The 15,774-nt window shown below is 40.5% G+C and overlaps 1 protein-coding gene across 1 annotated transcript in view; it reads left to right on the top strand.

The window, feature by feature from the left end:
- The window catches only part of fgd (faciogenital dysplasia), a 73,379-nt gene extending 58,081 nt beyond the window's left edge, over positions 1-15,298 (top strand). The window contains 10 exon segments of the mRNA XM_058642914.1: positions 3,437-3,583; positions 4,184-4,276; positions 4,371-4,450; positions 4,756-4,786; positions 6,596-6,700; positions 7,172-7,222; positions 10,022-10,123; positions 10,247-10,375; positions 11,920-12,060; positions 13,609-15,298. Coding sequence (XP_058498897.1) covers positions 3,437-3,583; positions 4,184-4,276; positions 4,371-4,450; positions 4,756-4,786; positions 6,596-6,700; positions 7,172-7,222; positions 10,022-10,123; positions 10,247-10,375; positions 11,920-12,060; positions 13,609-13,854 — 1,125 coding nt within the window. The 3' untranslated portion in view covers positions 13,855-15,298.
- The last annotated feature ends 476 nt before the right edge of the window (positions 15,299-15,774 follow it).

The raw sequence follows: 15,774 nt of genomic DNA, 5'->3' as shown, positions 1-15,774 counted from the left end.
TGCAGGGGTCGTATGGCACACGCAGGGAGACCAGCCAGGAGTGAGTTGCAGTAATCCAAGCGTGAGATGACAAGAGCCTGGACCAGAACCTGTGCCGCCTTCTGGGTTAGAAGAGGCCGTATCCTTCTGATGTTGTGCAACATGTATCTGCAAGATCGAGCTGTTGCAGCAATGTTGGCAGTGAGGGAGAGATGGTCATCAAGTGTCACACCCAGGTTCCTTGCGGTATGAGACGGAGTTACCCCAGAGTTGTCGAGGGTGATGGTTAGGTCTGTGGTGGGAGAGCCCTTTCCTGGGAGAAAAAGAAACTCAGTCTTGTTGAGATTGAGTTTCAGGTGATGGTCAGACATCCACTGAGAGATGTCGGTCAGACAAGCGGAGATCCGTTCTGCTACATTTGTGTCTGAGCTGGGAAAAGAGAGGATGAGTTGGGTGTCGTCGGCGTAGCTGTGATAGGAAAAACCATGAGAGAGAATAACAGACCCAAGAGAGTTGGTGTATAGAGAGAAGAGGAGAGGGCCCAAGACAGAACCCTGAGGGACCCCAGTAGCTAGAGGACAGGGTTCCGACACAGATCCTCTCCAGGTGACTCTGTATGTTCGGTTTTGAAGATAGGACGAGAGTAGGGTAAGTGCAGATCCTGAGACACCTAGTTCTTGAAGGGAGGAAATAAGGATCTGGTGGTTAACTGTGTCAAACGCTGCAGAAAGGTCCAAGAGGATGAGCACAGAGGAGAGAGAGGCAGCCCTGGCAGTGTGGAGTTGCTCAGTGACAGCAAGGAGTGCAGTTTCGGTCGAGTGACCTGCTTTAAAACCAGACTGAAGAGGATCAAGAAGGTTGTTCCGGTGAAGGTAGGAGGAGAGTTGATTAAAGATAGCACGCTCCAGAGTTTTGGAGAGAAAAGGAAGGAGAGAGACAGGTCTGTAGTTATTTACTTCAGACGGGTCAAGGGTGGGTTTTTTAAGGAGGGGGGTCACTCTGGCCTCTTTAAGAGAGTCCGGAAAGCAACCAGATGATAGAGATGTGTTAATGAGGTGGGTGAGGAAAGGAAGAAGATCAGAAGCAATTGACTGAAGAAGGTGAGAGGGGATAGGGTCAAGGGGGCAGGAGGTGGGGCGGGCAGAGGTTATTAGGGAAAGAACTTGATCCTGAGCTAGAGGGGTGAAAGAGGATAGAGAAGGAGCTGAAATTGTGGTTGGTAGAGTGGTGAGATCAGGAGGTGGGGTTGAGAAAGAAGAGCGAATGTCATCTACTTTCTTTGTGAAGTAGTTGACAAAGTGAATTGGTAGAAGGGAGGAGGGAGGAGGGAGGGTAGGGGGGTCAAGGAGGTTAGAGAAGATCGAGAAAAGTTTTTTGGGGTTAGAGAAAGAGGATTGAATTTTAGTCTGATAGAAAGATTGTTTGGCTGCAGAGATAGAGGCAGTGAGGGTGGAGAGAAGAGAGTGATAGGAACGCAGGTCGTCAGGGAGTTTTGATTTCCTCCATTTCCTTTCTGCTGCCCGTATCGTGGCTCTCTCAGTACGCACTGAGTCCGACAACCACGGGGCTGGGGAGGACTTACGAACCCGCCGTGAAGTAAGAGGACAGAGAGAGTCAAGAGAGGAGGACAGAGTACAGATGAATGTGTCAGTGGCAGAGTTGGGATGCATGAGGGAGAAGGAGTCAGCTGAAGGAAGTGCTGATAGAACAGTTGAGGAGAGAGAGGAGGGAGAGAGAGAGCGAATGTTGCGACGGACAAGTGCAGTATCTGATAAGATGAGATCCTCAGATTGGCAGAGTGGGAGAGAGTAGGAAATGAAGAAATGATCAGAGACATGAAGTGGAGTTACCGTGAGGTCGGAGGTGGAGCAGTTTCTGGTGAAGATGAGGTCGAGGTGGTTGCCAGCTTTGTGAGTTGGTGGAGAAGGAGCAAGTGAGAGTGTCTTCCCGACACAGAAGACTTTGCTTCTGTGTCGGGAGGGAATTGTCTTTTTAATTTAGTGCAGATGTTATGATGTTATGGCAGCAGGTCCAGTATCTGTGTCATTTCTGAAGCACTTTTGGAAAGTAATGGACGCGTGCAAGTCCGTGAATTTCAATAAAACATCTTCAGCTTATTTCCATTAAACACAAGCGCAGGCGAGGTCAGAAAACTGTGTTCATCCATGCTTCTCTGATCCTTCTTCTTTCTACCGCTCATGCGTACAAAGAATGCGTGTTTGTTCCTAGGAATAACCGCTTTCAAAATAAGAGTCCCAATTTTCACATTAACTTAAACTTTTGTCAATCTCACTTCCTGGTATTAATAGAAAAATAATTCATTTTAATCTAATCTGTTGTTCCAACACAAAATGGTTCAGTTGGACTCGAGAGTGAACGGATTAGACTGATGATCAAAGTTCAAGGTCGCTGTTGCCTCAAATTTGTCTATGTAAAATCTCAGGATCACCTCGAGGGAATACTTAGACTACAGCTGATGGTTGAAGGTCAAAAGGTCAAACGATGAAGACACCTCTGGATTTAGATTTGTGTCAATATTATCAAACAATACACAACAAAAATGAACCACAAGATCAAAATACACAAACTGCAAATGAAATATCCATTTAATCGTTATTTTTGTTTGAACTCCTCAAGGGAATACCTATATTTAATCATTTATTTTTATTTATTTATTTCATACAAATATATATGATATATTTATATATGTATAATATATACACTTGGATTAACCTGTGTTTGTTGTGTATATCAAACTCAACAGCGAGGTGCTAATAAAATGAAAATAAAGTGTGTATATATAGCATTGTGCTGGAAATAATTTGCACAGCTGCCTAAAATGAAGCAGGTGAAAAACAAATAAGCTTTGTTTATCCAGGTCTTGTGTTCCCACTGAAGCTCATCAGAGCTTTAAAAAACTCCCACTGGTCAAAAACCTGCGATTAAATGGTTCTTTTAAAATGTAAATGGAGCCGTTAGACACTCGCATTTAATGAGTTTTGGAAAAAATAAAAAAATAGTGCATGGGTCAGCAGAGGCTCATTAGTATCAACACTGTTTGTTTATCAAAGAGCTGCTGATGCTTTTACTGTCAGTCAGCGACATTGCAAGTGTCTGTCTGGGGAGTGAACTTGTTGAATTTGTACAGACAGGAAGTCGCTGTTTCCTGCCTCGAGTTTTCACAGCCTGCAGACTGACTTTCTCTGAAACTCATGCTCCTCGTCTTCATCCTCTGTCTCACCATGATGTTATCTATCTTACGTCCGTAATAAGTTTGATTTATGAGGCAAAATCGTGAAATATAAAACCTGCACTGTGCCTCACTGGGGAAGCCATGAGTGAATGTGAGCTAAAAGAACAACTCCCCCTGGTGGTGTTCGGTGTGCACTTCCTGTTGTCTTTTGACTTCCTGTTGTCTTTTCCTTCTCTCATCGTCCTGTTCGGCTTCTCTGTGCAGGAGAAGATGAACAAGCTGCTGGAGGTTTACGAGCGCCTCGGTGGAGAAGAAGATATCGTTAATCCGGCCAATGAGCTCATCAAAGAAGGACATATTAAGAAGATGTCGGCCAAAAACGGAACAGCACAAGACCGATACCTCTACCTGGTCAGTATTTAATGACGAGAAATGAATAGGAATAATTCAAGATGGCAAACAAACAGAGACAAGGTACAGGCTGTCTCCTTGAGTTGTCTCCTGCGTCTGTCTTCCTTCTGCCTAACGAGGAGCTACTTAAGTTACTCTGGTCATTCTCCTCTGACCTCTGGCATCAACAAAGCATTTTCTCCTCATTTTCTCTTTTTCGGACCAGTCCCTGTAAACCCTAGAGATGGTTGTGTGTGAAAATCTCAGTAAATCCATGTTCAAAGTCACTAAAATCAACTTTCCTCTCCATTCAGTTTGGTTTGAACTTCAGCAGACCTTCTTTACCGTGTCTACATGCCTGTGTGATTGGCTGTTTCGATAATTTAACAAGCAGTCTATCAGTTGTAGTCAATAAAATGGCAAAAGTTACATTTAATATCATAAAATTCTGCGATAACAAAACACAATTTTGTTGTTTTAAAGCATAAAAACATGTTTTAATGTGATTAATGTGCTGGAAAAGTTTGAAAATGTACCTTGAAGGTACATTAGAAATTAAAATAATCAGGACGCCTGTATCTAACCACATTATTATCTGCATATTTTCCATGTCTGACGTAGTTCAACAACATGGTGCTCTACTGCGTGCCTAAGCTCAGACTGATGGGGCAGAAGTTCAGCGTCAGAGAGCGGATAGACATCGCTGGCATGGAGGTACGTACGAGTCCTGCGTCACTTCATCTCAAACATCTCTAACGTCCGTCTGTGTGTGTGTGTGGAAATGAAATTCCCTGTGTGTCGTCCTCAGGTGCAGGAGAACGTGAAGCAGAACCTTCCTCATTCCTTCGCCATCATCGGCAAGCAGCGATCACTGGAGCTGCAGGCGAGGTAACGAAGCCATCACGTTATTCTGAAATAACGCTGCGTTGCTGCTCACCATTTGACACGTCAGTCTTTTGGGGTTAATAACGTAGTTAACTGAACACATTTAGCTCATGTTAGCTGCTGCCAATTGCCTGCTGCTGTCAGTAAACTGCACAAACACAGCTTTTTTATTGCTCAACAATTAGAGGGCTGCACCGATGTCACTCAGGTGGGTTTTTTTAATGAAATATTCCTCGCGTGGGTTAAATGTCTATTTTAAAGTCTTTCACTGTGATGGACAAAACAATCTTATCTTCTGTGCTCCACAGGACAGCTGAAGAGAAGGAAGATTGGATTCAGGCAAGGAGCAAACACACACACACACATGCTCCCACACACAGTCTGTCTCTCGTGCATTTTTCGGGTTTATTAGAGAAAAGAATTAGCGAAAATGTTTGTCCCGACTCTCATTCAGCGTGTTTGGGAATTACGGTTGCAAATAAAACCCCTCGTTATTGTCAATTTAGCACATTAGAGCAGAGAAAAGCTTTTTAAAGACATTTTTCCGAGCTGGAAAATTGGGTGGGTTTATTGCTGCAGGCTTGGGACCCTTTTTTTTTTTCCTATGTTTTGTGTCTGCATGTGAGACTTAGAGAGCAAGCTGGAATAAATAATGGAAGCTTTTAGAATAGCTGAGGGAAGAATGTGAGCTGATAGAACGAAATCTTTTTTTTACTTGGGGATGGGCTGATCCGATAATTACTATCACCCGATACTTGCAACTGCGTCAGATATCAGAGAAATAAAAGCCAACATGTGATCTGTAAACCCTAATACATCACGTTTATACCTCACTAAGCACAGACGACATATGTATTTGACATGGCTGGTTAAGTGTTTAGGTGGTAAATGTGATATTAACAGCCAAGGTGCGTAGCAGCTCTCTGTGGATCAATAGGAGTGGGAATCACGATACCAATAATATCACGATACAACAATTCTATGTTCAATGTATTGATTAAATAAAAACAAAACAAAACGGCTTTGAGAAAAGTTAAAAGTAGCAGAATTTCTCTATTTATTCACAACATAGAGAACAAAGTGTATAAAGTCTATGTATTGAACGTCTCTTAAAGTAGCTTTCTCCGCCATTATCCCACTGTAAACACTCTCTTCTTTGGCCAAGTAACTTCTGCCCAAGTTTCCGAGGAAACATGAAGTAGTGACGCCCGTCGAGTGAAACTGGTAGAGACTGTTTACTTTAGAGCGCCTTCATTTACTAATTAAAATATCAATATTTGCCCCGGCGTATTGATTATCATATTGCACGAGGAAGGAGCGACGATATATCACCAAATCCATATTGTGACCCACTATAAAGTGTGACCCTCACACTAGCCTCAAGCAATAATGCTTTAAGTGCTATGATGTCATTGATTTCCAGCAACAAAAAAGAACAGGCAGCTTCCTCCTCTTTTTATTTATCTTATTATTACATCAGTCTTGTTTTATTTCAAACTGAGAAACACATTTACTCCACACTTCTAATCTAATCTAATAAAAAGCATAGCAAAAAATAAAATACTTAATCCTTTAGAGTTCCGAGGGACATTTTGTGCCTTTCCGTTTTTATTGTCAAGCTTTGTTTGTGTTTGTCTGTGTTGAATAAATATTGCTCAAATTTGCCAGAGGATATTCAGTTTTAGAAAAATGTAGAACAAAGATTAAATATTTTTACAGCAGTTTTTGGGAAGGTGACATTTTCTGCCGCTAGGAACAAATTAGTCAGTTTTTAAACAAAATCGGACACTGTATTACAATTAAATTATCCTTGAAATGTATTTTCTGGAAATTATTATTCATTTAATAATAAAACAGTGGAGATGTGTAAACATACTGGCCTTTAAAGGGTTAAAATCTCAGAAATATTATTAAAATGTGATATATTTCAGGCTTAAGTAGCTTTAAAGGATTGACTCATTTTAAGTGAAAAAATATTAATATATATAAATATAAATAAATAAATATAAATTTGTACAGCAGTTTTTGGGAAGGTGGCATTTTCTGCCATTAGGAACAAATTAGTAAGTTTTTTTTAAGGAACTCTTAAGGGTTAAAAAGCAAATGTTGCTGATCAATAATACTTTGTTTGTCTCTTGTGACTCACAGGTGATCCTGGCCACCATCGAGAGGCACAAACAGAACAGCGAAACGTTCAACAAGGCCTACAACAGCTCCTTCTCCCGAGAAGATGACCATCTCCCTGACTCACCGGTCAGTCGCCCGCTCCATAACTAACACCATTCACTTTATTGATCAGTTGATTAACTGGGTCATCCCAGTGAATCAGTGCAGACTCGTAGTACTGCGTGTTTCCTTGTCATAGTCTGCTCTTTGTCTGCATCAGTAACTCACCATCTATGGATGTGGCAGCAACATGCACACAAAACACACATTAAGAGGCTCACGTCGCGTCTGCGAGTCTCCGCTTCCAGAAGCTTCTCATGACCTAATAGGGGGAAAGCCCGAGTCAAAGTATATACAAAAAAAGTCTTATGGATCTGCTTTGACCCACTTTGGGCTCACTGAGCTGGACACGAGCCAAGAAACATGACACTAGCCAGAGGACACAGAGAGAGAGATTTAGCTGGTCTACACTGACACCTAGTGTCACAGAGTGGGACTGCAGGAGAAGGCTGGGACATACAATCTAATGTCTTTGTTGGTTCTGGTTCTGGTTCTCAGGGTCCCTGGAGCTCAACCATGGACTCGGATGGTGAAAGACTGCATGAAAGGGTAAGATTATGTTCTCTTATTCTCATGTGGCTTCATTTTCTTTCTCTAAATCCCAGAGTAAGAATGAGTCATGTTATATAACGACGTAGGCTGAAATTATGACATTTTTAGATTGGCTTTTCTTGTTGCTTTTTATCTTATGATTGTCGCTGTTGCTTTTACTGCTGTAATTTTTTGCTTTCAAAACCACAATTTTGACAATTGTTAGTGGTTTTCATCAACCTACTTCAATATCACAGATGGTTTTAAAGCAGAGGTCTCAAACTCACCCCCCCCCCCCCCCCCCCCATCAATTTCATGTGACCACACACTTAATAACAAATTACAATGAGTTATTTCTGTGTAGGGTTTTGTAGTAATAGATTTATTTTGCATCATAAAAACATTTATATGATAGTGGAATTTTTATCTTTCAGTGTATCAAACACTTTTATTTTGAAATTATGTGAAATATCATCATTTATATATTATTTTATATTTTTATTTATTATTATTTTTCTCATAAACATGGACTGGTTTATCACTTGCCCGGCCCCCACTGTCCAAACTAGACACTCAGTGGCCCCCAGGTCACTTGAGTTTGAAGCCCCTGGTTTAAATTTTATTGTATTAGAAGTGGAGTGTATTGGAAGTGGGAGGGGCTTAGGAAATTGAAAGCTAATCAGCTTTCATCGGGCGACTTTTTGTCGTGTTTCACGTACATGTAGGAATGTTGTTACACATGTTCATTTTATGTCATATCTTTAAGTTCTCTTTCTCGTGTCCATCTAAATATAAAAGAACATGTGTTCACTGTGATTATAGTGCAATGATGCAACATTTGAACCCATGATTATGTAATAAAGCAGGTGTCACCTTCAGGTCCCTTTGCTATATAATGCTCCTTTTTTTATTGCACACACACACACAGTGTTTCACTAAACTAATTAGAAAAATCAGTGTCATGACCTTAAACCTGAAGCCTCTTGAGAGTCTGACACTCTGCAGTGATTGCCTGCTCCATCTGGTGCTTTTTCCCCCTTTGGGCAAATCGTTTTAGGGGTTAATTTAATAAAGGTGAATTTACTTCTGTTTTTATTTAAAATGTATGTAATTAGATATTTCTACTTGTTCAGACGGACTCTACTGTGTAACTCACATTTGCATTATTCATTTATTCTTTTATAATCCAAATAGATTAGAATTGTATTTAACATAAATGATAGGGTTAGTGTTGCAGAGGGAGGAAAGAAGAGCATTTTCTTTGTGAGGAAATTAAAAATTAATATTTACACAAGGATATAAAACACGTCTATGACTGTAAATATTTTTAACCCTTAGTGCCACAGGTGCACTGTCGTGGGAATAATACACAACTCCTTATATGGATGTCCTGGGGGTGTGTGTTTATAGGTCACATATTCAGGCTTTAAAAAATGTTTTTTCTTTTCTTAAGTGTTGTTCAGTCAAAGTTATGATTCATTTTATATCGCATTCTTACTAGTGATATAAAGCAGCAATAATTGTGCAGAAGTCACAAAAGCGAGCCAAGTGAACTTTGAACTCTGACGTGTTTCCAACTTTCGCAAATTCAATCCAATTTTAAACATTTTGAGTATTTTTTGCTCAGGCGTGTTTATATAGTTGGTGAAAATGAAATAAATGTTTCATCAGATTGCCTCTAGGTTGTGCTGAAAAAAAGGATTTAAGACACTCTATATTGCACATCCTTATAGCCTCTGTATAATTAAACATAGTAATGGAAAACTTTAGTATTCTAAAGGTTAAAAAAAATTACTTAATTTAGTTAAGTTGTTAGTTCCAGTCTTTGGCTGACTGGATTTCTCAATTAACACTGTGGATATAATTAAAAACATTGCTCAAACATAATTTTTTCTGTATATAATCCATAAAAACAAGAGCTGTTAGTATGTGTGATGCTTGTTTTCCTCAGTGAACCCAGGCTGAACGATTATGGAGACAAAAACAATGCTGGGTTTAGACGATGGCTACGGATCGTCTGCTCCCATAAATAAGAACAATGTTTTCTCACTGAAAAGCCACAGAGCGCCCTCCTCGTGTTATTTGTACAAAAAGTAGATGAATTTCACGCTCTGTTCTACATCGTATCAGCAATAACAGTCAATGACGGCTCACTCTGCTGTGTGATCTGATCTCCTCTTTAGTTATCTTTCGGAGGACAGTGTGTCTTCAGACATCCCTTCTTTTATTTATTTATTTTTTTATTTTTTTATTTAACCTTTATTTAACCCTTAGAACATAGTCATGGAAAACAGCGGCCGAAATGCTCTATGTTTAAACATACAGTATGTACATAGGCTACAGGAATGTGCAATATAGTGTCTTATATCTTTTTTTTTTCAGCACAACCTATAAGCAATCTGAAAAAAAAAACTAAAAATGTTTAAAATCTAACAGAATTGTGAAATTTGGAAATATGTCACAGTTCAAAGTTTGATAAACAAATAGAAACTGCACAATTATGGCTTCTTTATATCACTACTAAAAATGTGATATAAAATGAATCATAACTTTGACTCAACAACACATAAGATCCATGTGACCTATAAACACACCTCCCCAGGATGTCCATATAAGGAGTTGTAGCAATTTACCATGGGTGCTCATGAGCACTAAGGGTTAACTAAGGGTTAAAATCCCATTGAGATTGAAATGTCTTTTCCAAGGGTGACCTGGGCATGAGGTCAGCAGCACACGTCATAATAAATATCAGATTAGACAATAATTCTGTTTAAAATGAACCGGCACATGACCCTTTTATTTTTTGTTGTTTTCCAGAAAAGTTCCAGGAAAAAAGACAAAGAGAAGCAGACGTGTAAAGGCTGCAACGAGACCTTCAATTTCACCAAACGCAAACATCACTGCAAGTCCTGTGGAGCGGTGAGCACAGAGCGCAGGAAACTGGAAATCTTCTTCCAGACAATTAAAATGTCGACAACAAAGCAGCTCCTCAGCGCCGTGTGTTTGTTTTCATCTCTCTTTTCTCCGCGTGTCCGTCTGCAGGCCATCTGTGCCAAGTGTTCAAAGACCCTCGACAACAAAACGAGTCGAGTGTGCCCGGAGTGTTTCGAAGCCAGCCTCAGTCTGGAGAATCTCGGCGTGGGGGAGCAGAAGAGGAAACCTGCAGCCGAGGTGAGACACAAACACACATGGTAGTCCAGAGTTTATAGCAGCCAGACGACTCTGAGGGCAGCAGAAAGAATCCACACACACACACACAACACGAACAATGATCAGACATTACATTAAAGCTGCAGTGTGTAACATTTGGGAGGGTTATGTCATTAAAATAAGTGGTGCATCCTTAGAAGAAGCCTTTTATATGTGCAGTACTTTAGGCCAGGGTCAGAGCATGTGTTTCACGCTTTGAATTACAGCCTTTTTGGAACGCAAAGGCCACCATAGTTTCCTGAGGCTCTCGGGAAGGGGAGGGGCTGTGCAGAGGAGTCTTCTGTTTGTTGCAATCCACAGTTTAGATGTCACTAATTGTTACGCACTGGGCCTTTAAATCAGTTTTTATCGCTGTGGTTGAAAAAAAAAAAAAAAAAGAAAACAGAAATATTTAGGAAATCTTTCAAAAACTTGTTTAAAACTAAAAATGTTAGTTATTTATTTGGCAAATAACAAACTGAATTCACCTTTTTATACCCAAATTTGAGTCGGCTCACTGGTCTTCCTCTCTGAGAAGTCAGAAATTAATCAAAAGCATAACATTCAAGCACTAAAACTAATTGGTCTCTTCAGGAATGCAAGTAAATAAGTATGATTTGACATCTTAGTCAAATAATTTTGTAAAACAGATCATTTGAAAACTCATGGATAACAATAATAATCATATTTTAGCATTTATAATATCATTTTGGTTAAAGAGCTTCTGCATACTGGTGTATTAACCATCACAGAAAGATGGAAAAAATAATTTTTGGCTAATACATTTGTTCAGCACTGTATATATACATATATATATATATATATATATATATATTTTTTTTTTTTTATTATTTTTTTCAGTTTTCACAATAGTTTTTAGTCATATAGTCATATTTTTCAAAGAAGAGATTCCAGAGTTGGCCCATGACGCTTCAGTCACCTGCGCACACTCACACTTAAACATCAACTCGTCCATTTCATCCATGTAGACTAATATGATAATGAGATCTTAGGAGCTTATGGACGAGCAGTCGTGTGCTGACTCTGCAGTCTGGCAGCTTCAGGTGTCTGGGACAGTGTCCCTACACCGTCCTCCGTCTCGCTTACACGGACATTCTGTCCATATGTCATATGTTTATGTGTGATTCCAATTTGGTTTATAGAGTCTAGTCTAATAAATCCACAAGCAAAGGGGAAGATCTGATCTGCAGTGAGATCAGGGGCCACAAGGGGGAGCTGTGGGCCACGGAGCAGATGGCGGCAGAAGCTTGGACAAGTCCAGACTTATATTGTTATGTAACCTTGAACCACAGACAGAAAATCTCATCACATTTAAATCTTCAAGATATGATCAAGGTGGTTTTCAATGACACTGATTTAAATTCTAATCATATTATTGATTTCATTTTAAACAATGTGGGAAAATATCTAATATATTTTCCGTAATTAACTCCAGTCTTAACAGCTGTGTTTTTAGATACATGTACAAGTATATAATGTTTGTGTTTTTTTGTCCTTATTTTCAGAGACAGGCGTCTTTAACGGCAGAGAGCTGTTTACTGTGTGGCCACCTACAAGTGCAGGAGAAGGGCAAGAGCTGGACCAAGATGTGGGCCGCTGTCACCAAGGCTGAGCCGTTGGTGCTTTACTTACAGAGCAGTGGACAAGTAAGAGTTAAACACACACACACACACACACAGACACACTGTCAAGCAAAATACAGCCGTTTCCATACTTTGAGCAGTTCTCTAATGACCATGTATGATTATGTCTCATCTATTTATGAGAATAAAATCAGAAAACGTGTAAGAAATCTGACAAAAATGAAGATTATTAGACAAAAAACAGCTCCTAAATGCACATTTCAAGTATTGATTCCGACCTCTTCTTACACTTGACACAATAGCAGGACAAAAACCTGGTGTGGAACCCTCATTAATGTAATTGGTAACAACTTTTATTTGTCTGGACTGTTTCATAATAGAAAACAGAGAAGCGTCCAAAGGGTTTAAATCACCGGAAGCTTGTTCATATATCAGACCAACTTTCAATCACATCATTGCCTTCAAAAATGCCAAAGATCACAGACATAATAATAGTCGTATATTTTGTTTTGCTCCAGCATTGCCAACAACAAAACTAGAAAGACTTTATGCACAAGTTCCTGAGCACGGCTACACAACCAGTGTATTTTCACTGTCTCTTGTGTCTCTGCTGCATCCTTCCTGTGTACACACACACACACACACACACGTTTACTCCAGGACATCTGAACTGTACAACAGCAGAGTGTGTGTGTGTGTGTGTGTGTGAGAGACAGATCTGTTCAAATCTGCCTGTGCCAGGTTGTCTGTCCGCAGTAGATTGGGGCCAGGAGGATTTACCTGTCCTGAATGTGACCTCAGGTGTAGCCACTGTCCGTGTCAGTGAGTGAAAGCTTGCTCCTTTTGTGCGACTGGGCTTTGAGTTTGCAGTTTTTTTTTTACTGTAAATCCTTCTTCTAAATCCTGGCTCTGTTTGTACTATTACATCCGCCTCAGTGAGATGCAAATAAGTGGTTTACACGGAAAAATAAATAAATCAAAGCAATCACGGAGAGCGTTCGGAGAGAGGCTGTCATGTCATTCATATCACAGTGGATGGCACAGACGGGGATGTCGGGCTGTTAAAGCCTCCGCGGGGTTTCATTTCCATGACTATTATCCCAATCCCAGTGCAGAAAAGCTGCCATTCCAAAGATTAGGATTAATGTGAGTTGGATGAGTATTTTCCTGATTATACAGAAAGAAAGAGGGGGGGGAAGGGGAGAGAGGACTGTCTCTCATGCAAGTGAAGAGACAACAAAAGCTGAACGTTAACGTAGAATAAAGTTCCTTTGTACAGTAAGGCCTCGAGATTTGCAGGAATTCATAGATGTCATCTACCAAACAGGCACCTACTGAACTGTTGTGTTATTTAATCTTCTAAATTGGAGCTTAATTTATCACCATTTTCTGTTGAAGAAGACCTAACTTTAGAGATTAAAATCCTTAGCTGCACCTTCAAAAAAAGTTACGTTAATACACCTAGAGCACAAAAATGTGTTTATATTAATATTTATTTATTTATTATTGTTTTAAACAAACATCTGTCCTTTCCATACATAACATTATTAATGAAGTTTTGTTAGTGCCACTACACGCCTTCTGATTGACATATTTGACCTTTTTTTCTAGGACTTGAAGGGGGCGCGGGCGGTGCCTCTCCCTGGTTTCGAGGTGAGCGCAGTTCCGCCGTCAGCAGCAGACAAGTCGGAGGTGAAACACACGCTGCGGCTCAGTCACGCGCAGCAGACGTTGCTCTTGAGTGCCCAGGACGCAGAACTTCAGGCCAAGTGGACGGACTTCCTCTCCAAAGCGGCGCGCGGAGAAGCGCCCGCGGATTCGTCGACAAGCCTGACCGAACACCGAAAGAGCCAGTAGTGGCCATTTTGGAGCCAAAGGACTCAAACCCCCCCCCCCCCCCCCCTCCTGCCCTGCCTCCCCTCCTGCCTCCCCCCGTCCTGTGTATAGAGCACACATTACTTGAATTCACTTTATCTTGGCACTTTTTGTTTCTTGTTTTTTGAAATTGACCACTCAGTCCCTCCGATGCCACTTCAATCTGACGTCCACGACCCCCACGGCTCCCCCTTCCTCCCTCGCGCTGTCCGTCTTGTTGCTGTCTCTCCTGAAACGTAACGTAGAAGGACGATGTTATTTTGAAGCCACCCATGCCACTGTACATACATGTATGTGTTGTTAGGATATTTTATTCCTCTCTCCGTGTGTGTTTTCAACAGCAGGAGAGGACCCATGAAGGACTCATGATGTTTTTATTTGTAATATAGCTGAATAAGTTCCGATATGAATTTTGTTTTTGTTTTTTAAATAATGAAGTTCCTTGTACATTATGCGACTGTGTTGTGAAGCATTAACTTGTGCGTGCGTGCGTGTGAGTGTGTGTGTGTGTGTGTGTGTGTGCGTGCGTGCGCTCCCATATAAGTATTGAATGTTATTGTAAGAAAGCCTCTGTTCTCTTCTGTCCTTGTTTGAAGGAGACACAGTAGCAGTTCAGTGGGTATTGTACAGTATGTAAACTATAGTGTGACGCAAGGAAACAAAGAAAAGAAAAGACATTTTAACTTAAAGAGAAAAGAAGAAGAAGAAGAAAAACACACAGATGTGTAAACATGTGGCTGGCCACCTGACGCTCCCACAGTTTCTCTCCCTCTACCGCTCCTGTATTGTAATAACTCAGTCTCGTCGTCGTCTTTGGACCGCGGGGACGTCTTCTCCGAGTCTGACGGACTACATTTCACCTCTCTTTATTGTCACTAGTCCAGATGAGAGTGCACAGCTGGAACAGAATCATGGGGGTGGGCCCTCAGTTCTGAGTCTCTGCTGCAGGTTCAGGAATGAATCAATAAATAAATCCTCTCCATGTACTTCTGTGTCTCAGAGTATCAGCCCTGCTTCTCCTCCCCTCCCTTTGGTGATATGATGGAAACCAAGTACTGTACTGTAAAACTGTTTATTCTGCTTTGGCCCCTCCTACCTTGCTCCTATCAGCACCGGCCTTTAAAGAAAAGTAGCAAAAAAGAAAGAAAGAAAGAAAAAGAATCTCATCATTGGATCTCTTTGTGCATGTGAAATCACTCATATTTATGTACCGTGCTTAGAAATTCCCCGGGGTTGTTTTTTGTTTTTTTTTCTTTTTAAATGCTCCAGAATTCATTCATTCATTCTTTGTCGTACTGTAAGTGAGCAGAGTCTGCAACATGAGTGTGTTTTTAAACCTGGATTGTGCAACAGTGGAAAAGCAGTCGAGCATATCATCAATAAACAAAGGCGACGTGGTTTCGTTCAGTGCCGCGCTGTCCAAGCACATCCTGTTTCTCGTTCTTTAAAAAAAGAAAAAAAACTTTTTCACGTTACTTTTCCCTCAATGAGACGACACAGATTATTGACACTCGATTTCACTCGTGGTGTGAGTGAAAGATTGATCCATAAACACACACAGGATTCACTCCAGTCGCTGATCCTGTATTGATATCCCACACAGAGAACAGCGTATGACACAATGCCCACAGATACTTGATTTAATGACATTTCAGAGGATTAATGTTGCACATGCGGGGGAGGACCACAGTAACCTACACTGTCGTTTTAGTTCTATTTATTTCAATTTCAGCTTTACTTAGCAAAAAGAAAAAGAAGAAACTCGGCTATAGTGACACTATACTACGTAGGTGTAGTAGCATTAAACATTTAAAAGGAGATATTTGTCCAAAACAATGTAAATAATAGCATGCTGACACAAAAAGGTGTTCTTAGAGCAAGAGTGTGCAAAAAAAGTATCGT

The sequence above is a fragment of the Solea solea genome, chromosome 11 (genome assembly GCF_958295425.1).
Source record: "Solea solea chromosome 11, fSolSol10.1, whole genome shotgun sequence".
In the NCBI taxonomy this organism is placed as follows: Eukaryota; Metazoa; Chordata; class Actinopteri; order Pleuronectiformes; family Soleidae; genus Solea; species Solea solea.
This window is presented reverse-complemented; position numbering and strand designations above follow the sequence as displayed.